Source organism: Tasmannia lanceolata, unplaced genomic scaffold (assembly GCF_043159265.1).
Source record: "Tasmannia lanceolata isolate RefF3 unplaced genomic scaffold, GAP_Taslan_0.1 ptg000036l, whole genome shotgun sequence".
Classification (NCBI taxonomy): Eukaryota; Viridiplantae; Streptophyta; class Magnoliopsida; order Canellales; family Winteraceae; genus Tasmannia; species Tasmannia lanceolata.
The window spans coordinates 4,364,415-4,389,040 of NW_027518713.1; the positions used below are offsets into that span (position 1 = coordinate 4,364,415).

The 24,626-nt window shown below is 40.0% G+C and overlaps 1 protein-coding gene across 3 annotated transcripts in view; it reads right to left on the reverse strand.

Moving 5' to 3' along the window:
• Nucleotides 1–1,687: 1,687 nt before the first annotated feature.
• LOC143859730 (zinc finger CCCH domain-containing protein 31-like) overlaps nucleotides 1,688–24,626 on the reverse strand; it is a 36,040-nt gene continuing 13,101 nt past the window's right edge. For all 3 annotated transcript variants that reach the window (XM_077370388.1, XM_077370387.1, XM_077370386.1), the window contains 2 exons: nucleotides 3,262–3,331; nucleotides 1,688–2,758 (listed from right to left, as the gene is read on the reverse strand). In XM_077370388.1, coding sequence (XP_077226503.1) covers nucleotides 2,260–2,758; nucleotides 3,262–3,331 — 569 coding nt within the window. In that variant the 3' untranslated portion in view covers nucleotides 1,688–2,259. The remainder of the gene's footprint in view (nucleotides 2,759–3,261; nucleotides 3,332–24,626) is intronic.

A 24,626-nucleotide genomic window follows, 5' to 3' on the forward strand; every position in this document is an offset into this window, starting at 1 on the left:
AGGCGTCGGGCCCTGGATGCGCTAGCGATCGGCACATAGGGGAGTGGTTGCCCGGGTTTATCGGCCTGGTATCTTGCACCTCGCCCGGGGCCTTTTGCTCTTGTAACGTCAAAGGTGGCCGGTCATTCGTCAAGGCCCAGGGAGGGCTAAACCATCCAATTCATATTCGTTTTCACTAATCAACTGAAGAAGGAAGTATGCCCTGTAGACAAGAGTTTCTGATCTGTCACCCATAATAAACCCTTCACCAAAGAAATCCAAGAAAAACAAAAAGAAGAGTGTAGCTTTGACTTTATGAACGGTTCAGAGCAGAGCAGCTACAAAAGCTATGCCTGTCAATCGAGTAGGTGATTTTGGATCAGCTCCCAAACTTGAATTTTTCTATCTCCCCTAGTGCCAAAATTCATAAAAAAGAGCTTTTAGAATCAACAAAGCTCTATCTTAGATCAATCTTGAAATCCTATTAAGATCTGATTTAGATCTGATCGTAGAGTAGAACAAAAGTTTGTTCTATCCCTTGTGCAAAATCAAAGGATCCCATCGGATCAACTTGCGACGTTCGCGAGGAAGAGTTCGTCCGTGACGATTTAAGGAGTAGATCAAGCAGACGATCTTCTTCGCGGCTTTATAAACAAAGGTACATGATCTCTTGTTTATTTACTTTCATAACCGAATTGTAATCTAGATCCTAAAATTCCTAGTTGTAAAGGCAAAAACAGATTAAAATTCTTGTTCTACGCGTAGCATTTTTGCCGGAGGATTTATATCCTTCCAACTGGTTGGCGGTTGGTGGTTGGAGTCTTGGGCTACAGTTGAATATTTAGGGACAATTTATATCTTGCATTTAGAACTCGGGTTTTCAAATCATGAAATAAAACTTAACCCTCATCCTTAGATTGGTCTTGAGTATTGATTGGTAATGCTTAATTTGTTGTGGTCACACTTTAGAGAACTTTTAAACTATTAAAATTTGTTGTTTAGTTCATCCATTAGACCTTTTCGAGATGGATGGCAAAGAATCTTTTTTATTTGCCTCTTGAATGTGATTTTTGTGGGGTGATATGCTTACTCTATGATGTATTATATCCAAGGTTTTAAATTTCGGTTCGGTACCTATTTCGGACCCCACCGAAATCCAAAATATCAGTCCAAAATTTGGTATTAAGCTTCGAAATTTCGGGAAGAAATTTCGGACCGAAATTCCGAAATTTCGGCTGAAATTTTGTTAACATTTATTTTTTCTAAAAAAAATGCCATTTTCTCTAAATTTCGGACTGAAATTACTGAAATTTCTGAAATTTCGGACTGAAATTCAGAAATTTTAGCCGAAATTTGGTATTTCACGAAATATCAAATTTCAGAAAATTTCGGTTTCAGTCCCCACTGAAATCCAAAATTTCGGATTTCGGTCGAAATTTAAAACCATGATTATATCCATATTTACTTGCTATCATATTGGATTACATTTGATTAATATGCCGGCAAGATGTGGATCTTTAGCTTCAATGGTAAAGCGCTTGGGAAATGAGGTCTCACCACTACTTTCTCAAGAAGATGGTGGGAAAGGCTTCCTCATAAATAATGGCCATAAGAATCGGATATAAGCCTTGAAAGTTGAAACCCCACAAGTTCAGTAAGGACAATGTGCTCTTAGAATATATCAATGTTAGATAGCAAGTATGAATAGTAGACTCAAACTCGAATTTTGATAATAGAATTATCTGCTAAACATCGTCAAAGGAACTTCTGATGGTAAGGAACATCAAAATTTGAATCAAAGAAGGATCACATAACACAATGACAGCGTGAAAGAAACATGTCCGGTGACTCCCTAATGCCAGTCACATTACATTATATATTTTATTACCAAGCAAGGAATAATTGCCAATCTTTTGAAATGACTCCAGTACTTCAAATCCACTCTAAAGGAACAATTGTCTTGTATAAACTGTTTGAGCCCTAAACTTTGTCCAATTGTGCGTGCTGCTTTCACTACGCTCATTTTCAATCTGAACTGATCAGGAATTAAATTCTTTTTAACTCTTGGAGCCTTATATTTGTAGGATCCACTAGAATATAAAAACAGATCAGATCCTAAAGAAACCAAAAAAAAAAAACAATAACCATCGACTCTTAAGAACATAATTTTACCATAACAGGGCCATCCATGGATTCTTCAGAAATGCATCCTGTTTGATTTAGTGTCGGTCCATAATGCAGGCAAACCACTGCAGAGAACACTGGACTTCCGCCATTTTGTTAATACACCTGGACATTATCTGCAGTAGGGCCAGATGAATAACTAGCAGGGGCATCACTACCTGCAACACCTGGTGGGTTCGGCTCACTGCAACTTTGGGAATTAAAATTGGAGACGTTTCCATATGATGAGTCTGAGAACTGAGAGTCCACATTGCTGAACCCTGGCGAACCTGTACCACTTGGTCCTTCGGACATAGTTCTCATGTTGCTGCCTCGAGACATATTATTAGGTGCCCGCAGATCACTTTCTCCATGAGCAAAATGACACTTATCACCAAATCGGCAGCCCTCGGCAGTGTTGAACCGGTTGCAAAGCTTTGTTTTATAGCCATTAACTGTAACACTTGGATCCCCGACTGGTGCAGGTGCCTTCCTCTGAGCGGCAGCAGCGGAAGCTGCAGAGAGTGAAACAATAGGGGCTAGACCCAAAGAACTGAGGCCCCCAGGTATATAATGCGAGAAATGGCAAGATTCTCCGAAGGGGCAACCCGATGTACTGCCCAAAAGACCGAAAGAGTAAACAGGCAGAACATCAGCATAAAATATAGTATAATAAAACAGCACAAAAGGGGAAAAAACACACTGGTACATGCTGCTATCTTCAGACTTTTGATAATTAAAAGGTCGTTATTTGACTTCAGGTTTTAACTAAGAGGTAGAGACAAAACTAAACACCAATTAGCCCTTTCAACAATTTAGAAGTATATTCCAGTGTCTTAAAATGTTTGTTGGGGTTTGCTTTCCACTTTAAGGTATACCTGAGGACTCAACAGTAACAGCAATTTTTCATTTCAGTTCATCGAAAGTTGATCTTAGAGTGAAACTGCTGCCTTGATACGAATGCTATACCTGAAAGACAAAATACTTGACTGGTTCAAGAACTTTCAAGCTCGGCAATCATTTCCTTCAGCCCATTATGTATGAGGAGGATGTCCAATTGGATCACTTGGCTAGTATGTTTCCTAGAGGAAAGAGACTAATGAAGATGAAAGAGCAAACCTGAAGAATTTCATGCAGGGTTTTGGCTTGCCACCAGAAGATAAGCCCTGACATCCGACGTCCCTGCCATCTGAAATTTACACAGTGCCATATATATCAATAAAAAAAATTAACTGACCAAAACAACTAGAAGGACCTTCAATCAGAATACTATTTTCCTCTAAAAGAAGCCCTCGAATGCAAACTGTTTATTTTCAATGCTAGTTAGTATAGATCTAAATCATGGAACGTGCAATCATTTTATAGATCTCTTGTAAAAGATAAAAGCTTTTACTTGGGTTTTTTAACATTCTTTGCATGGGGATACAATTCCGAGTTAAAATTTTCAAGTGATTTGATTACACCATGATAAAAGAAATGCCCCCATTATAATTAAGCATATCTCGCAAAGTGCTAGGAGAGGCATTGACGGGATTGGGTTCTGTATAGGCAGTGAGCTCCCTCTAAGTTCGTAAATTGTTGTTTCAGCCAGTTTTTCATGGTTTCCTTTCTTGGGCTTATACACATAGGATCCATGATATCTTTCCTTATCTTTATGATTACTTCCGAAGATAAAAATTGATGAATTTAATGGATAATTATTATCGCCAGACATTTGGCCCCTTGTTTTTTTGAAAATTGACTTTGTATAAATTGTAAAGGAATCAGATAAGAACAAGTTGTCCCCCACTGATATTACATCAAGTACATTAATCTTAGGATAAAGATGAAATTACAGACATTGATTCTCTCAACACCCCTTCCTTTGCTAAAGAGTCTGCTACTTCGTTTGCCGATCTCCTTCTATGCTCTCTTCGCAGCTTTAGCACTGATACCAGGTTCAAAATTTCCGCAATTATTTCCTGAAATCGCAATGGCCCTTTCGACTTACTCGATGCCCAGCTAATTTACGTTGGTTGAATCTCCTTCTACTATTAAAAGACCCAATGCATGCTCATGGGCCCACCGAAGACCAAAGAGGAGCGCCCTTACTTCAGCTTCATTCGCATCACATCTCCTAGCAGGCCAGAATAAGTCATAATTGTTGATCCTTTGTCATCCCTTATAAGTCCTCTAATCCCAGCCCTACCGGGGTTGCCGATCGAACTCCCATCAAAATTTAGCTTGAACAAACCCAGCGGTGGAATTTTTTGATTTCTTGCCTCCTTGAGGCTCTTGTATTTTTCTTTTTCTTGTTGTTTTATCCTGGGTGACCTCCTTGGTCTTCCCGTTTTAATATATTTTTTCTCTGATTACCTTTCAAAAAAAAAAACCCAGCGGTGGTGGTTTCTATTTAGGTTGAGGTTTAGCTGTGACCTTAGCTGTGACCAAGGTTTTAAATTTCGGTTAAAGGAGTGATTTCGGTCCTCACCCAAACCGAAATTTTCGGCCGAAATCCCGAAATTTCGGGTGAAATTTACGAAATGAAACAAAACAACTTTTTAATTGTGAGAAAATTTCGGACGAAATCCCACGAAATTTCGATAATTTCGGCTGAAATTTCAAGAAATTATTATTTAATCAAAAAAAATCTTCCTTTTACGTTAAATCCCTAAAAGTTCGGCCGAAATTTCGGGGAAATGAAATTTCAAGTCGAAAATTTCTTTTCAGTTTCGTTCTCGACCGAAACCCGAAATTTCGGTCAAAAATTTTGGATTTCGGTCGAAATTTAAAACCTCTGCTGTGACTGCCCTAACCCATAGGATTGACCGTCAGTTTTGCAAGATGTCACTTGTAGTGAATGGAATTTTCCTTTTTGACTTCGCCCAAGAGATGATTTCTATTTTGATGTCAGATACCACCCGATTGAGGTTCCTACTTTCCTCTTCGAAGATATGCCTATTCCTTTCTCTCCAAATGTTCCAGATTATATTGTACATTGCTTTCCACAACAGTCTGCCTATCTCTCCAAAAAGGTGATTCTTCTAATGAAGAAGCACCTACTTAATAGAGCGAGGGAAAACCCAAGACATTCCAAAGGCTTGCATTGCCTTACCCCACAGTTGCGAGGAGAAGGGGCAGTGTAACATTAAATGGTCTAGCGATTCTTCAGCTCCCAAACACATGACACATACTGGCCATCTGACTCCTCCATTGTTGCAGCCGGTCGCAGGTATTGATTCGCCTATGGGCTACTGTCAAGGAAAAGGCCACTACCCTCAGTGATGCCAAAGAGCTCCAGATTCTACCGACCGAGGACTTTCTACCTTTCTTAATTTCAGCAAAGAAAGACTTCGCCGAAAAACTTCCGTCCGGTTCCTGCGTCCATACTTTTTCATTTTTTTTTAAAAAATTGAGGAGTATGCTTACTGTAGGCTACTCAAGAGCTCCTGCAGGTCTACTAATTCCACGTCTTTTATTTCCCTTCTCAGTCTGAGTTCCCAAAACCCTCGACCAAAAGAGTTTAATCTTTCTAGATACTCTGCCACTGTTGCTTCTGGATTCGAGGCCACACAAAATAATCTTGGGTAGATTTCTCTGAGTGGTTTTTCCCCAATCCATTAGTCCAGCCAAAATCTAACCTTATCCCCTTTACTAACTTTGTAACAAACCAGAGGCCCAAAGATCTCTCTTACCGAGCAAATTGATTTCCAGGCCCATGAACCCTTGCCTGCCCGTGGTGCTTTAGCTCGCCATTCCCCCCAGTCCATCCCATATTTTTCCACCACCACTTTTTGCCACAAAGCTGATTTTTCGTTTCCAAACCTCCATAACCATTTGCCTAAAAGTGACTGATTGCGACCTTTTATCTTCCCAATTCCCAGCCCTCCATTCTTTTTTAGCTTGGATACACTCTTCCAGTTCAGTAAGTGTTTTAGCTTCTTACTTTGACCATCCCCTTCCCAGAGGAAGTCACGCTATAACTTTTCAATTCTTTGAACCACTTTTACTGGAATTTTGAAAAGAGACAAAGTATATTGGCATATTGGCGAGGGCTACTTTTATCAACGTTATCCGACCGCCCATCGAAATGTATTTTCTCTTCCATGATGCAAGTTTCCGCTCTATTCTTACTATCACCAGATCCCATTGAGCTACAGAGGGGATCCCAAAACCAAGGGACAGTCCGAGGTATGTAACAGGAAAAACGTCAGCTTCAAAATGAAGGTGGGTGATTTCTTTGCCATTAGACCCCACTCGCAAACCTCGGATGAGACCCAAGTCCCTTGCCTTAGAGATCATCAAGCTCAGGGTTTCTACCACCATTATAAATAAATAAGAGGCGGCCTTGACAAAGGCCCCTTGAGCTCCTGAAATGACCTTCCACATAACCATTAATTAGGATAGAGAAGTTGTTCGCTGATACCACTGCCCTAGATCATTTTCTCCATCGCACCCCAAAGCCCATGTGGCCTTAAATTTCATTTAAGACATCCCAATCCACATGATCGTAAGCTTTCTCTATGTCAACTTTGAGAATAAGACCCTCCTTTTTTCGCACTTGACAAAGTCAATCACTTTGTTGGCTACCAACACTCCGTCTAGGATTTGTCTTGAATCAACGAAGGCCCCTTAGAATTGAGATATGACTTCACCCATAATCATTTTTAGTCTTCTTGTCAATATTTTCGACACTATTTTCGCCAAGCATTGAATAAGACTAATCGGGTGGAAGTCTTTAATTCCAATGATACCTTCTTTCTTTGGGATGAGGGCTATGAAAGTTGATTTAGTTGCTTCGTTGATTATACCTCTATCTTGGAATTCCACAATGGATTCCATAATATCATCTTTCATTATGTCCCAATACTTCTGGAAGAATGCCATAGGGAACCCATCAGGGCCTGGGGCTTTATCTTTTTGCATCGGGAAAATTGCATTCTCCACCTCCTCCGAAAAATCTCTGTCCAACGCAGATTGCTGGATCAAATTGATACTCCGGAATTGGAGGCTATTTATCTTTGGGCGCCAACTTACCTTCTTTGAGTACAGAGTGGTATAGTATTCTAATATTTTCTCTTTGATTTCCTCCGCATTTTCCACCAGACGATCCCCATCTTGTATACAATTGATTGAATTGGTCCTCCTTCTGATATTCGCCATGCAATGGAAGAACTTTGAATTGTTATCACCTTTTAGCCAAACTGCCAGTGATTTCTGTCTAAACCTTATTTCTTCTCTTCGGAGGATTTCCTCATGTTCTGTCATTAATCTTATACGAACAAGTTTTCCTTCGATAGTGAGATCATTGATCTCCTCCTTTGCTTCGATTGCCTTCAGATTGGTCAAAACTTCTTCCTTCTTTTTCCTGATTTCTTCATCATGAGATTTTTGTCACTCTTTGATCTTTGATTTCACTCCTTTTAGTTTTTTGCATAGCACAAATCCTTTCCAACCTTCAACTTGAATTTCTTCCCACCATAGCTTTAATTTCTCCTCGAATTCAGGAGTCTGGCATAGATCCATCGCAAATTTGAAAGGGTGGGGCCCTCCTGAATAGTGTGACATTTCTAAAAGAATGGGATTATGATCAGATAAAGGTTTGGGGAAGGCTCGCTGGCATATCCTTGGGAAATACTCCTCCCATTCTTGAGTGATCAATATTCTATCCAGGCGACTCATGATCATACGGGTTTTCTTATTAGAGCAAGTGAACTTCGCTCCTTATAGAGGTAGGTCAATCAGCTCACTATCAAGGATGAAATTGGATTAGTTCCTCATGCTTTTCGTGATTCTTCCCTGTCGGTTCTTTTCTCCAGGGAAACGAACTATGTTGACATCTCCCCCAACTATCCAAGCTCCTTGCCACTGGTTGCGAATTAATTTTAGCTCCCCCATAGATCTTTTCTTTCCCTCGCTCAAACAGGGCCATAGACCACCGTTAGCACCCATTTTTCCCCCCAAGTAGCTGTGCCAAATAGGATGGAGATTGTGAATCTGTCGATAAATAAGTCTTCTCTTACAAATAATCCTTCCGTCCAGATTACAATTATTCCCCCTGTTGTTCCCACCGCTTCTTTTGAAACCCATTCCCTGTGATTACGACCCCATAGTTTGTTGATAAGGTTATCTGTTACTCCCATTATTTTTTATTCCATTATCGCCACTAAGTCCAACTTTCGGAAGTGAACTAAGTCTTTGATCGCCTGCTCCTTTTCCTCTCACAATCCTCTTATATTCCAGAATCCCAACTTCATTGTAAGAATTATTTTTGCTCTCCCCTCCAACACCAACCTTCCTCACTGCTGGCCCAAGAAGTTCCCCCCCATGGGATCCCAACACCACGGATCCCAATCTCTTTTGTTCTCGCTTTTTAACAGACTTTCCTTGGATTTGCCCATATTGATTCGAGAATTCTACACCTGACTCTGAAGTCACCTTGACTGGCTGGAACTTTTCTTCACTAGGGTCCCTTTCCACATTTCTCATATGGTTTATTCTAGACTTAAATTTTATGGACCTTCCAAGGGAATGGGCCCTAATTTTGAGTCCACACCCGCCTTTAGGTGGTCCATCTTTAAAGAATCCCAGAAAATTACCGAATTTAGCTTTAAGTCCCGTACGGCCATACCCTTGAGTCTCCAGATGTGGGACCCACTTGAACCATGCTTCCGTAATAGTTGTTTAGAAAGTTTGCTCTGCTTTATCACCTCGGGCGATGAGCGAGCTAAGCAGATTACGCGCTCCAAGGGGCCCAGACAGCCTCTGTGTCACTAAGAGTCCGCATCTGCTTACCCAAGGCTCTACCTTGACCTCGGGATTGCTTATGATCCTCGAACTCCCTTGATTGAGATGACCCACTAGCACCCGTTGCTTCTCCCATCTTCTTTCCTGTTATGATCACGGGATTAAAATTTGAAATTTGAAATTTGCCCACCCTCGATAGCTGGGCCTGACAGTTGGCCCCTTGGCCTCAATGAGTGAAATAGCTGAAAAATCAACACTTGATTTGAATTTGAAAGGACTTGATTTATCTCGCCCTCCTTTTTTTGTACCTCTTACCTTTTTATTAGCTCTCAAAGAAATGCTCTCATTGCAAGTTCAAGTGGCCATACTAACATACAAAGGAACACAATAAGGAATGATGGTGTCATGCATTTCAAACATAGTGCCCCTAACAGAATTTTTGGAAGTTAGCAAGTTCTAAACATGGTTTAAAATTTCGGCTTCGGTACCGGTTTCGGTCCTTTCGGACCCCTGACATGTCAAAATTTTGGCCGAAATCTGGCGAAACAAAGAAAATAATATTTTATTCAATATTAAATTTCAGCCGAAATTTTGGTGAAATATTAAATTAATTAAAAAAACAGGTTTTTTGGGTGAAATTTAGGAAAAATCGAAATTTCGGCCAAAATAAAATACCGTTTCGGGTTTTCGTGATTTCGATGTCGGTCTCCACCGAAATCCGAAATTTCGGATTCGGTTGAAATTTAAAACCATGCTTATAAAGATGTATCCAAACCACATAGCAATATGGCTTTTCCCATTGCTTGCAAGGAAGCAGTTGTTTCATGCAAGTATAGGTCAAGGCATTTCCAGGGACAAGGGTTTTACTAAGGGAAATAACTATATGTAGAATACTTGGTTTGTGTTGCGTGCTCAAGCCTCTATGGGTTAGTCATGTGAAATTCCAAGGGTGGTCCCGAGTACGGCAACTTATGAGGAGAGAGAAATTAGGTTACTAACAAGTTTTAATTCTTTTGAAAACTCAAACCCAATTTTGGAAATTAAGAGATCAACAATAAAATTCAATTACACAAGTTAAATCTAAAGTGCAAATGCAAATAAAGAGCAAGAGTAAGAGAGATTGCACCCGAGATTTAAAATGGTTCGGTCCTCAAAACGCGAGACCTACTCCACTCCACCAACCAAACCCGTTGATGGCTTCACTATGTGATCTTCTTAACTTCGGCGAAGATCGGTGCCGATTACAAATTCTGATTACCTTTAACCTTGGTGGCAATCTTCACCACAGAGAGTGGGCTACGCTTCTCCGAACACTCGCCCGATACAACGTTCTTGATAAGAAAGAAAGAACAAAAAATCCCTCACAAGGGTTTACAAAGTTTGCAGAAGATGTACAAATTTTGCCTATGATCCAAATCCTAATGCATAATCAAGTTTGATTCACTCTTTGGATGTTCAAATGGAGTTTAAGAGTGTTAGGATTGATGGTTGTAATGTTTGGAATGACCATATATATAAGAAAAACCAAATATGACCGTTCAATGGCATTGTTGTAATTCCAGAAAAAATCGCAACAGCTAAAAATCCGACCGTTGTAGTGTTCTCGGAGTTCCGAGAATATTTCTCGGAGTTCCGAGAAAAAATCTTGGAGTTCCAGGAATACAAACAGAAGTTGGAAAAGAGTCTACTGGACCATTTCTCGGAGTTCCAAGAATTCTCGGAGTTCCGAGAAGCCTATTTCATGCAGATTTTCATTTCTTGTTTTTAGGCTTCCAACTTAACACCAAGTTGGGATTGCTATGAGGGTTCCAAGGTGTTGGAACTCCACAAAGACAATCACTTATATATTTAGGGTGTGTGTTTATTTACTTAATTATGCCTCTAAAATCTAAAACTAAGATTGGATCTTTTACAAACTAAATATGACTTTGGTCTTCAATGGATTCTTCAAGTCTTCATTTGTCTTGGACTTCGATGTCTTTGGCCTTCATGATGTGGTCCAATGAGATCTTCTTGGCCTCAATCCAAGCAACGTTGTCTTAGCACCAATGTGATCTACAACTTAGACAATTAAACACATTAGTGATCATAAATCACTTGTGTATTGGAATCATCAAAATAAGATGGGAATGCCAAGGTGGAAACTATTGGGCTTACAATCTCCCCCTTTTTTATGATGACGCGCACAAGAGATTTTCCAATAAAAGCATTCATATTTTCCTTAAACTAGAATTCTCTCCCCCTTTGGCATCAATCAAAAAGATTGGGGTAAAAGAGAAACAAATGGATGAAATATTCAATTTAAAGCTCCCCTTTTTCAAGGAAAAAGACAAACCTAGAACTCCCCCTATTTAGAATTTTTATTCAACATAAGAGGGGATATTTTAATTATCCATAGAAAGATGTTCAAATTTAGACCAAGCCCCTAATCTAAGCACATATGATGAAAATCATATGGGGGCTTTGGGAACCCAAGATTTCTTGGTTCCAACACTATCCCTAATCTTAGATGCACATTGGAATTGGTAATGACTATTTATTCCACAATAATGGCATCTAACATGAGGGTTAGATATGCTAGTCCTATCATATGCATGTTTAGATCTTTGACTAGTCTTCTTTAAGATTATGTCAATAATTTTGTCACCATTTAAGAATCCATGGAGACATAATCTTAACCTTTCATTTTCATTATGACGATGGGTTATTTGATTTAGAAAATTATTAAATTCATCTTCATAAGATTTGGAAGAGCTTGCCACATCTTTGAGTCTTGCAATTTGGCAAGTTTTCTCATCCAAACAACCCTTAAGGGTTTCAATCTCAAGTTTAAAATTTTCAAGTTGTGCTTGAGATTTGGAAGAAGATTCATTTTTCAAAAAATTAAGTTCATTTTCTAATTTTGAAATGGATTTCTTTTGAACTTTATTTTTAGAAATTTGAGAGTGCAAGGTTGAGCACAATTCATCATATGATATTTTTTCACTATCACTACTAGATGAATAACACGAGGGGTTAGAGTTTACCTCATCTTCATGGGTGAGTGCCATGAAGCAAAGATCATCTTTCTTTTCTTCCCCTTCGATTGAACTCTTTCCCGAGGTGCTCAAAGCATCCCAACTGGCGGCAAGTGCCTTGTGCTTCTTCCATTCCTTCTTTCCCTTGTATTTTGAGGAAGATGACTTGAGAAGTGGACAATCCGGTCTTTTGTGTCCAATCTTCTTGCAATTGAAGCATCTTAAGGCTCCCTCAACATCACTTTCTTCTTTCTTCTTCTTTTTATCCTTTTTATGCTTCTTTCTCCATAAGCTTTTAAATTTCCTCAATGCTTCTTCTTCATCGCTATCCGCCTCGCTAGAGGATGATGAGTTCGCTTTGGAGGCTTTTAGAGCTAGAGATCGATTCTCTTTTTCTTTCTCTTTCGGCTTCTTCTCCTCTTGTCGGCTAGTGAAGAGCATCTCATGGGTGATGAGAGATCCTACAAGCTCCTCCATGGTTAGTGTCTTGAGATTCTTTGATTCTTGTATGGCGGTTACCTTTGGATCCCAATATGGAGGAAGAGACCTAAGCAATTTACTCACAAGCTCATTAGTAGGATAAGATTTACCAAGATTAGCTAGTTCATTAGAAATTTTAGAAAAACGTGTATACATTTCGGAAATGCTTTCGTTTTGATCCATTCTAAACATTTCATATTTGCTCTTTAACAAGTTTATTTTGGAATCCTTAACTTGAGATGTTCCCTCATGGGTAACGGCAAGTGTATCCCAAATAACCTTGGCGGAATCAAAAAGAGCAACTCGATTAAACTCCTCCGTAGATAGGACGCAAAACAAAGAATTTATGGCTTTGTAATTTAAATTTGCATGCCTTTTTTCTACGACATTCCATTCTTCAAATGGTTTGGAAGGCAACATGTATCCATTTTCAACAATGTGCCAAAGTTCCACATCTATCGAAAGAAGATAGATGCGCATCCTTGTCTTCTAATGTCCATAGTTGGACCTATTAAAGAAGGGAGGTCTAGTTGTGGAATGGCCCTCCGGAAGTCCGGTTCCATTTCTATCCGCCATTTCACAATTAGAAAGTTGCCAAAGATCTTATGATCTTTCCCTTGTTGAAATTTTTAAAGAAAAATTTTCCAAAGATTTATAGAAAAGAAAATCTTTTAAGAGCCTTTGCTCTGATACCAAGTTAAATTCCAAGGGTGGTCCCGAGTACGGCAACTTATGAGGAGAGAGAAATTAGGTTACTAACAAGTTTTAATTCTTTTGAAAACTCAAACCCAATTTTGGAAATTAAGAGATCAACAATAAAATTCAATTACACTAGTTAAATCTAAAGTGCAAATGCAAATAAAGAGCAAGAGTAAGAGAGATTGCACCCGAGATTTAAAGTGGTTCGGTCCTCAAAACGTGAGACCTACTCCACTACACCAACCAAATCCGTTGATGGCTTCACTATGTGATCTTCTTAACTTCGGCGAAGATCGGTGCCGATTACAAATTCTGATTACCTTTAACCTTGGTGGCAATCTTCACCACGGAGAGTGGGCTACGCTTCTCCGAACACTCGCCCGATACAACGTTCTTGATAAGAAAGAAAGAACAAAAAATCCCTCACAAGGGTTTACAAAGTTTGCAGAAGATGTACAAATTTTGCCTATGATCCAAATCCTAATCTTTAGAGGATGAGAGGCATAATCAAGTTTGATTCACTCTTTGGATGTTCAAATGGAGTTTAAGAGTGTTAGGATTGATGGTTGTAATGTTTGGAATGACCATATATATAAGAAAAACCAAATATGACCGTTCAATGGCATTGTTGTAATTCCAGGAAAAATCGCAACGGCTAAAAATCCGACCGTTGTAGTGTTCTCGGAGTTCCGAGAATTCTCGGAGTTCCGAGAAAAAATCTCGGAGTTCCGAGAATTTCTCTCGGAGTTCCGAGAAGCCTATTTCAATCAGATTTTCATTTCTTGTTTTTAGGCTTCCAACTTAACACCAAGTTGGGATTGCTATGAGGGTTCCAAGGTGTTGGATCTCCACAAAGACAATCACTTATATATTTAGGGTGTGTGTTTATTTACTTAATTATGCCTCTAAAATCTAAAACTAAGATTGGATCTTTTACAAACTAAATATGACTTTGGTCTTCAATGGATTCTTCAAGTCTTCATTTGTCTTGGACTTCGATGTCTTTGGCCTTCATGATGTGGTCCAATGAGATCTTCTTGGCCTCAATCCAAGCAATGTCGTCTTAGCACCAATGTGATCTACAACTTAGACAATTAAACACATTAGTGATCATAAATCACTTGTGTATTGGAATCATCAAAATAAGATGAGAATGCCAAGGTGGAAACCATTGGGCTTACATCATGTCATGTAGGGGATGGTTCTAGGGGATTGTAGTGAAACAGAGAGGGTGGGGATTGGAGTAATATGGTCACTATTATATGGAAAGAGTAAAAAACATTTTGAATTTGTGTCCTCAAAATTGCTTAGTACAATAAAATAAGTTCATGTATCAGGTTTTTGTTAGGTAGGAGGGTGTAAGCTTGTGGCATCGGTGATGTTCAGTATCATAATTTAGAGTCTCCACGAGTAGGCTCACAAATTTTGTAAATGGATGGGCAGTTTGGACTGTGATGATGTGCCCATCAGTCAATGATCAAGCGATGAGATTTGGCTGGAAAGAATAGGCCCATACATTATCCCTATTGTCAAGGGCAAATAAGATGGACCTATCATATGCATGGTTTGCCCACAAAGGCACTCGAAAAGGCTTGTATAACCAATGATGAAATGTGAATGCTATTCAATTTCATTGTCATGTGAAGAGGAGACAAGGTTTGAGGGTTTTCAGGGACAGAAATTGAAGCACCAGATCCCATCAGAATCAACACAGATTTGGTCACCGAGATGCTGTGTCACAAATGTCGTTCTCGGGAATTTCTCGGCAAGGGAAAATCTCAGGATATATTAATTTTTGTAGGTTTATATCGGGAAATAAACGGTAAAATTAAAATTATTTTAAAAATATATTAAATTATTAAATTTAAGAAAAAAATATAAAATAAAAATATTGTAAAAATATCGGGATAATATCACAATATTAACAGGATATTTTATGATAAAAACGAAAATATCGCTATATTTATAAAATCACGGGATTAGTTCGGGATTTTGTCGTTTTATCAAAATCTCGCGATAAGAACACTATATTTTGAAAATATCGGAGATATTTGTGACAGCCGAGATGGGATGGCAGCCGAAGGGGAGAGATGACTTTTAGAGGTGGTGAGAAGAAAGTTGTATGCGCATAAGAGAGAGAGAGAGAGGGGGGGGGGAGTTCTTGTCTTTTGGGGGTCTTTGAACAAGGCTCAAGACCACACAAAAGCTGACAAGGATTCCATCAACCAATCATAATGGAGGGTGGGAAAAGGTCCCCGGCAGGAATTGATAGGCCTGGCAGTGAAAATAATCTGGGAGTTGTTCCACGTGAAGAAAACCCTTCAAAGGGAAGGTTTCAAGGTTCTTGTGCAACTGATTGACACAGAGAAATCGTGACTAGTAACTAACCAGAGGTGAATAAAAGGACCTCCAATGGAAGTATAGTCAGTCATTTGGTGATGGTGCTGCAGGTCCTTGTGCTTCAAGAAACCCCATGATGTTGATGGCATGTCAATCCAGTGGAGGATATCAGTGCATGAGACTCTCTGATCAATGATAACAAATGATAATGGACATAGAGCCATCAGAACACCCCCCCCCCCCCCTGCTCTTCAAGTGGAGGAATCTTCCCAATGAAGACAAATGCAAGCAGGACGACCGACAAGCCTATTGTTCGGCAAAAACAAGTGGCAACAGCAGCATTCAAAAAAAAAAAAAAAAACAAGTGGCAATGGAATTAAAGAACCAGGCAAACAACAACAGTGATTAAGTCACACTATTAGACAGTAGTGAATGGTTACAGAGAATGCTGGCAGGATGTGACAAGCAGATTCACCAATGGTTGGGAGAAGTAGCAGCAATAATCCAGCTCAAACTTGTGACCCAACCAAAACAAAGCACGATCAGACATGTTATCCAAGCAGAGCCAAATGGGTAAAGCCTGTTATCCAAGCAGATGATTCAAAGCCTTGCTCCAAGCTAAAAAAATAAAAACCTTTAAACCAGAGCAGACAACCGAAAATATTTTTGGCAAGCAGAAACGGTCAAAAATATGAGACAGAAGGCTGTGATAACATGTTGAAAAAATAGAAAGAACAAAGATGAACCTAAAAAACTATCAGGTCGCGAGTCACAGATGAAGAACTCCTCAAGTGCTGCGCTAGCTAAAACTCGGGGGCAGTTTGGATACGCAGAATTTAGAATCTTGGATTTCCTAAAATTCCCGGATGGGCTACGAGAGAAGGAGACCATCCGTTGTTCTCTGATTTCTCACTCAAGCGAGAGATCGTCCCGTGTTTCCAGGTTTTAGAAATCTCTGGATGGGGTAGAGATTTCTAAAATCTGGATTTCTTACTTAAAATCCAGGATAATGGATTGTAAAAGCCAGAATTTTAAACCGCTTTCAAACTAAAACCAAGATTCTAAAATCCAGGTATCCAACTAGTTAGGGACAAAGGCTTAGTTGAGTCGAGTTGAGTTTCGAGCTAAAACCTGGATTCTAAATCCAGGTATCCAAACAGCCCCTAAAAGAATTGTTGTGTTCCACATTCTAATCAAATGATTTATTAATATAAAAAGGGATAACAACTTCCTAATCTGTCAAAAATTATTGAACTTGCCTAATAGTCTAATACAGTAAGAAATAGAGTTTCGTCATCTGACAAACTAGACTTCCCAAATATGAATAACCTCAAGCATCTTTTTTTCCATTTTTGGTTATGGCTTGTGGGGCTGCCCACAGGTGTTTACATGGACAAAGACCTGGTCATTCAACATGGATCCAACACGATCTATTGTCCCTAGTGAGGCTAAACTACAACTGTGATGTCACAAGACACACCAAAGAAAAGGAAAATTCAGCTAGCATGCATTAGATCAAGTTTTGCCACAGTTTTTCATTTTTTGGATCTGTTTTCAATCAAAAGGTCAGTTGTGGTGACTTTTTTCTGTACTAACTAGTTCATTACAGATTAAAGGAATATTATTGTTAGCTGTAATCAGTAAATTCCATCAATTTGTGGTTCCTATTTTTGTTATAATCTGCATCAGGCCGTGAATAGGAAAACAAAGACAGAAATCCAAAATAATAACATGATATGAGAAGATCTTGAACACTGTCATTCAAAAAAAAAGATCTTGAACCCAAGCGCTCAAGGTGGAGATGTGTCATTCATAAGTAGCTAATCCTGCGTGACACCCATTTGGGCAAGCTCATTGGATTTAGTAGTTGCCAGTTGGGTGTGTTGAAAACCCACACTTTTTTCTGAAAGGTAGCAGAGCTTATAAATAAGTGAAAATGTGGTTTACAAACACGGGGACGAGGCATCCCACTCATGCAATCCACGACAACCCAAAACTAATTAGGATATTACAATTGAACAATCAGCCCACAAGATATGCCTTGAAGCTCATGACCTTTGCCCGTGATATTCCCCACCTCCGGTAAAGACTTCGAGAATATCTAGCTCGGATGAAGCTGCTGCAGCAGAAACATAGACTTTTAGATGAAACAAATCACTATTTTATGCTCCTGAGACTCGCCCATCTGTTTACTCCATAAGTAATGCCTCCAATCCCTGCCCCACCAGGGTTTCCTTTAGATCTACCATCGAAATTGAATTTCAGACAACCATCAGGTGGAGGCATCCATGTTTTAATTCGTGCTTCATTTTCTTTTCATTCACAACCGTGTGTCACTCTCTGAGAACATCTTCTACACTCTAGCAAGTACCATCCTTGTCATTTCTACACAATAATATTTGATCAATTTTGATGTCATAATTTTGCCCTAGCTCTTCTTTTTTCTTTAAAGATGTGATTATTCCTCTCTCCAGATGTGTCATGCTACAGCATATGGAACTAAAAGCCATATAGCATGCCCCAATTCCCCAAACAGACCGCCACTCCAGCTTCGTAGTGCACCCCTGAATGATCTTTGGAAGACTCACACAAGGCCAAAGCTTTTGATGATCATCTGCCAGAGACGATAAGAGTACAGGACATCGCACCATCGAGTGGTCCAACAACTCTGTTAACTTACCAACTTCTCCAAAAGCTTGAGCTGTTGGAGAAAGTCTTATTTATCTTTTATACTTTAACACTCCCCCGCACGTGTGGCCCACTTGGCAAACACGTGGCACATGTGGTCCCACTTTGGGCCGACCATCGCATGTGGATTTTTGCTATCCGGGAGGTTTGAACTCAAGACCTTTGGCTCTGATACCATGTTAACTTACCAACTTCTCCAAAAGCTTAAGATTTAGGAGAAAGGCGTTATTTATCTTTTACACTTTAACACTCCCCCGCACGTGTGGCCCACTTGGCAAACACGTGGCACATGTGGTCCCACTTTGGGCCTGACCATCGCATGTGGATTTTTGCTATCCGGGAGATTTGAACTCGAGACCGTGTGGCTCTGATACCATGTTAACTTACCAACTTCTCCAAAAGCTTAAGCTGTTGGAGAAAGGCGTTATTTATCTTTTATACTCTAACAAACTCCAAGTAGAAAACACACCATCTTGCAAGAAGAATCGTTCTTTCTTTCTTTCTTTCTCTTTTTGAGACGATCACAAGTGTTGATTTTTCTGCTCGCCAAGGTCCATATAAATCCCACTACTATTAGCAGTGCAACTCGGATCGGGTTGGGTTGGGTTGAGGCCAACTCAAACCCAACCTGAAGGAGCAATTGCCCAACCCTAACCCGATCAGACCAGACACTCGGTCCAAGCATTGTCAACCCGACCCAACCCGCATATGATTATCCCAACCTGAACCCAACCTTATTTCCTAAATGCACATGATGCAGCCAACATAAAATTAAAAACAGGACCCTAATCGAAGAGAGAATCCAACAGAAAATTCAAGCATCAAATTCAAGACAGAACTAGCAAAAACATATTCCAAATAGAAGAGAGAATCCAATACAGAAGAAACCATCAAATTTGTAGCAAAGCCCACCACAGAACCCTAGCAAATCCTAAATGTAAAGGAGAGAACGATACTGAAAGAGAAAGAAAATCTTCCAAAACCTTGACCTCCGATTGTTGCTTGTTTCTTCGATGATCCCCACTCCTCCGATCTCCTTCGACCACCACCACTACTCCGACAAGATAGAACATAGAAGATCAACCTCCCAGGGAAGAGGAAATTGAACTTCAAACCAAGGTCGTCTTCTTTTCTTCTTTCTGGGCTTAGGGTTAGGGAGAGAATCGGGAGAAACGAAATAGTGTTCTTCTTCATTTCTTCTTCCTAAGTTTAGAGTTGGGGAGACTCGGGAGAGACAGAATAAAGGTATTCTTATTCATTTCTTTTTCATGGATTTAGGGTTAGAGAGAATAGTGGGAGAGACGATATCCAATACGAACCCAGCCCGATGTTACGTTGGGTTCGTTTTTCCAACCCAAACTGATGGGGGACCATCCAAGATGCCAGTGAAGAATCAAGGAATTAAGAAGACGTGGAGCATTATTAATGTTAAAAGGGTTTTATATAGTTTTTAGAGTGCTATTTAAGTCTTAGGAGGGTCTTAGAGAATTTGTGTTATATGTGTTATATGTGTTTCAAATAAGCCCCACACATGTATTACGAGAATTTGAAGAAGGAAGCAAGTCTTTAAGTCAGTAGAGGATATTTTGGTCCAAAAGTGTTAGGTTTTTTAGGGTTTTAGAACTTTCTAGTTCTCTTTTTTTTCTTATATATTATATTATGGAAACAGCCTCTCTGCAAAGCAGGGGTAAGGCTACGTACATCTAGCCCTCCCCAGACCCCGCAATGGCGGGAGCCTCGTGCACCTGGCCACCTTTTTTATTGTAATTCCTATGGCACTTTTCTCTTACTCTATGTTACGCTATGGATAAATGTATGAAACCAGTTTTCTCATTCCTTCTTGCAAATCATAGATGTGAAGTCTACTTTCCCTAAGGTGTGATGCTTAGGAACCCCTTGGTGCGATGCCTTAGGTTTTGATCGGTGAGAGTCCAACCTTCCTATCTATCTCTTTCATGTTTATTCTTCTTCTTTTTTCTTTTTCTGGTTTTTTTCCATAAACCACCTTCACGAGAACGCCAAATCTCCATCTTTTTTTTTGAAAGTTGACAAATATATATTGATAATTCATACGAAAGGTACATGAAGAAGGGACCAGGAGTCCCCCATGAATACATCGTATGACGGCCAAGGAGAGAACTCCAAAGCCCTAAAAGATAAAAGCTATCCAAAAACTACCCCCATTTACATTCCCCATCCAAAAAAAAAAAAAAAAAAACATAAAACTTTCTAACAAACTTTTGCAATCTTCCTCAAAGATCTTGATTAGAAGACCCATAAGAGAAGTCCCAAAAGAACTTTTGCGATCTTCCTCGAAGATCTTGAAGAAAACACCTTCAAAGCTTAAATAACTTCCAACAGCCTTTTGCGATCTTCCTCGAAGATCTTGAAGAAGCACCTTCCCATCCAGATTCTCAACATCTATCTCCATTACACAGGGTCAAAGCAAAAACCCTCATCATTTTCCTACGACAACTCATGTGTCGAGGAATTCCAAAAAACCTACACCCGATCCCATACCCAAAAGAACTTTTTACCAAAAACTTTTTCCAGAATGAGGAACCCCTCATCATTTTTGTAGAGCTTTGAGCTCTCTAAGACCCCTGCCTGGAGTTTTCACCTTCCCCGCCCTATCCTGCCTCTCAATTTTCATCAGTATTTCCTTTGTCTTTTCCACATTTTCCTCAAAACCAATCCCGAAAGCAGTCCCTAGCTTTGACATCCTTTCAAATTCCTCCGAAAAAACCCTATAATCCTCCACAGAAGCCTCTTCCTCCCCCACGATAGGTTCTTTGCCAGCAGCCCTTTCCACGAACCCTTTAATATTTCCGTTGAGTTCAACAACCATGGAGTAACGAGAAAAAACCGATTCTCGTGAAGGACCCTCGCTGGGTTCAACCATGCCCTCCTCGTCCCCCTATGTCGACTCAGATTCCTCCTCCAAAACTTTATTTTCCTCCTCTAGTTGCTTTTTGAAGAATGGAAGATGGTGCATCGGAACGCATATTTCTGTTATGTTTCTTTTACCTGTCAGGGCTTCTAGTTCGTCCTCTTTACCCTTGCCTCCAAAAAATATTTCCCCTGAAGGTGTAGGTAAGCCTCTGCTATTTCTCCTTTTGATGGTGACCTTTCCTTTTTCATCTTCTTTTTCCTCCCATTGTGCTTGGCCTTTTTTCCACTCACAACCCTCGACTCTTCTTCCATATCCATCTTATTTTTTCTTTTAAAATCTCTTTCCCTAAATTCCTTGTCCGAAGATGAGGAATCCTCTGCCATCTTATAGCTCCGTAAGAGATTAAGAATTGCAGAGGTGAGTCTCTCTTCTCTACCTCCACGTCTCTCCCTTCTTTGTTTATATAAAGGTATTCCTCTCTCTTTGAGTATTTATCACGCCCTTTTGCATGCCCGCCTGTTCAAAGCATTTTTTATACGAAAGCTTTTCATATACCTCATTGTGGGCCTGCTACGTCCACCAGGTGTTACGCGATTAAAAAAAGGTCTTTCCCAGCTACCCAAAAAATCTTTATGATGATTTTGTTGGGTCTTGTGCTGGGTGACGATATCATTCCTCGGGACTATGATAATTATCTTTTTTTTATGATCTTTTTCTTCTCATCCTTCCAGCGAAATACGTCTTATTGCCATTTTCCCTGAATTTAATTCTCCATTAGACGTCGCTACAGGTACTCGACGTTCATTGGTCATCGCCTGCCTTGGGCGCAACATGCCTGCCAACGATGTTTCTACATCATCTCTTCTATTTTCAAACTTGAAATCGATATCCAAAGGTCCATCTTCTTTGTTTACAAATTTGAAATCGGTATCCAACGGTTCAATCCCCTCCGGTTGAGAAGTCCTTTTTTCTTCCTTTTCTATCCATATCCGCGGCCAATTCTTCCTCCGGCAGCCTCCAATTAAAGTTTTCCACTTCTTGGGCATTAGCTGTTTGCCCCAACTGCAATTGATCATTAAGGTTTCCTCCAGTAATGTTTTCCTCAGTGGATACAACTGTCATACGAATTAAGAAGATTTTGTTTTTCACTCTCATTTTAATAAAAGGCAATAAAGACTTCCATTGAGCTGAGAGAACCTTGGCAGAGGCAGAGGCCATGCAGTGTTCATGGCTACCTAATAATTGGACTTGCAGAACCTGCCCGAATAATTTACCCAGCGCTTCCACCGTAGATAGGGTCCATGCATGTAATGGAATGTAGTGAAATCTTAAATATATAGTCTTAGCTCCATTGTGCATGGCTGGGTTCCATGTTTGGACGGATTCAATATTCCCTCCTAATGCATCGCCTCCTTGTCTAAGTACCTCTACCGCTTGTTTCTCTGATTGGAATGTAAATAGAACTTTTGTTGAACTGATTACATGAGGTTTTGGGAGCTGAGGGAGATTCCAAGCTCTTCTAGCCCAATACCATAGCTTCACAAGGTGCCATGAATTATCCTTCATGATCCCCACCAGACAGTGTAGTCGATACGCTCTTCGACCTCTGTTCCGATAATAGTGATTTCCGTTTAGTTCCTTTCACATGTACTTTTTGAGTTATTTTCATCCCTCCTAGATTCTCGATTAGTCTCTGGTCCTCCAATTTCTTCTCTATTCTGTTGGCATTTTCTACATTTATTTCGTCTGCCAAAATTATGGTATCCGCAAGCTATGCATTTCCAATCCACAGCTTAGGGATAGAACTGCAGTCCAGAGACTCTTCCAAGAATTCTTTTGTTATGTGGTTGTGGACTCCAATGAGGTTCCTGCCTGAAATTCTCTTGATTTCCCGATCCGTAATCAAGGCCTCTCCCAGGGTATTTTTTGTACTGGGGTTGTCAACTCCATTGAGGTTCCTGCCTGAAATTTTCTTCATTTCCCAATCCGTAATCATACCCTCGGAAACTTCTTGGCAAGGACCTAGGAGAATTACTTAAACTTTTGCAGTTACCAAGAAGGATTAGGCTTTTTCTACAGCAATCGCGATGGATTTCCCGCAATTGGAGGGCTTCGAGTACAGAGTAACCCGCTCCAAGGATATCTAGATAGGCATCTTTTAAGCTTCCTCTCTCCTCAACTTCTTCTCTATTTCTTCATCTTCTTGTCTCCTAGCCTTATTTCTTTCCCTTGTCACGGCTTTCTTTTCTTCTCCTTGTGCATGTTGTTGTCCATTATCGCAAGAGCCCCCGGAGTCCTACCTTCACTCGGTCTCTTTCCCCTTTTTAATTCTCCCATCCTTTCCTTCTTGTTTCTACCCCTTCTTCGCCGATTGCACAGTCCTTAGGACTGTCTTATATTTATGTAGGGGTTGTTTACATCGAACAGTCCCACTCACTTTTTTTATTCACTTCTTGTTGGTCTACTCCTCGCTGATTTTCCCCTTCACTGTGGGAACCCTTTCTTCCATTATCGCAACAGCCCTCGGAACCCTACCTTCACTTCATCTCTTTTCCCTTTTCTATTTTCCCATTCTTTCCTTCTTATTTCTACCCCTTCGCCGATTGCACAGTCCTTAAGTGTCTGACATTTTAGAAGGGGTTGTTTACATCGAACAGTCCCCTCCGCTTTTTTTTATTCGCTTCTTGTTGGTCTACACCTCGCTGATTTTCCCCTTCATCATGGGAATCCTTTCTTTGCCTTGCCAGTCTTGCTATTCCTTTTTTGTGACCAAGGTTTTAAATCTCGGTTTCGGTTTCGGTTTCGGTCATCAGCGAAACTGAAACGTTTCGGTTTCGGTACAAAATTTCGGACGAAATCTTGTAAAAATTTCACCACCGAAATTTCGGAAATTTCCGAACCGTTTCACTGAAATTTCTGAAATTTCTGAAATTTTACCGAAACGTAACGTTTCAGCCAAAATTTAAAACCATGTTTGTGACCTCGCTCTTCGGGGGGGTCCACGCAATATTTTTTTTTTTGAATGGTCTAATTCCCATCATATCATCCCTAGGCCTCAACTGATTGGTCCGATTGCGGTTATTTTGGGCAAATCGAACTTTACGGCTTCTCCACTACCGTATTGGCATCCAACGCTAGAGATCCGAGGGCGATGCACGTACTTTATCGGGTGAGATCTTACCTCTACTATTTTAGCCATTATTAGACCGGATTTTTTCATAACACCCTTGGCCAGGCACCCGTACTCTTAGCTTTATCCCTGAGACTTTTCCTTATATTGATGGTTGTTAGTGTGCCCTCGAGCTTTCATTTTCTCCACTTTCTTACTGTAATCAGACAGACGTATATTGGTTGCTTCCAATATCTTTTGGCGTGAATTATTATTGCAAAGCATGCCTGTGCTTATTTACGTTTGTTGAAGAATTTTCTTAAAGGTTAACTCAAAAGTGAACACCCAAATTTGATTTGATTAACCTTTCGAACACTCAAATCTGAATTTGGGAAACAGTTCATGCTACTTTAAATTGGAGGATAATACATTAAGCTCCTAGGGTTCTCCATAATTACCCGCGAACCACCGGGTTTGCACCAAATTGCTATCAGAGCTTGCGTTTTTTTTTTTTTAATGGCAAACGAATTTT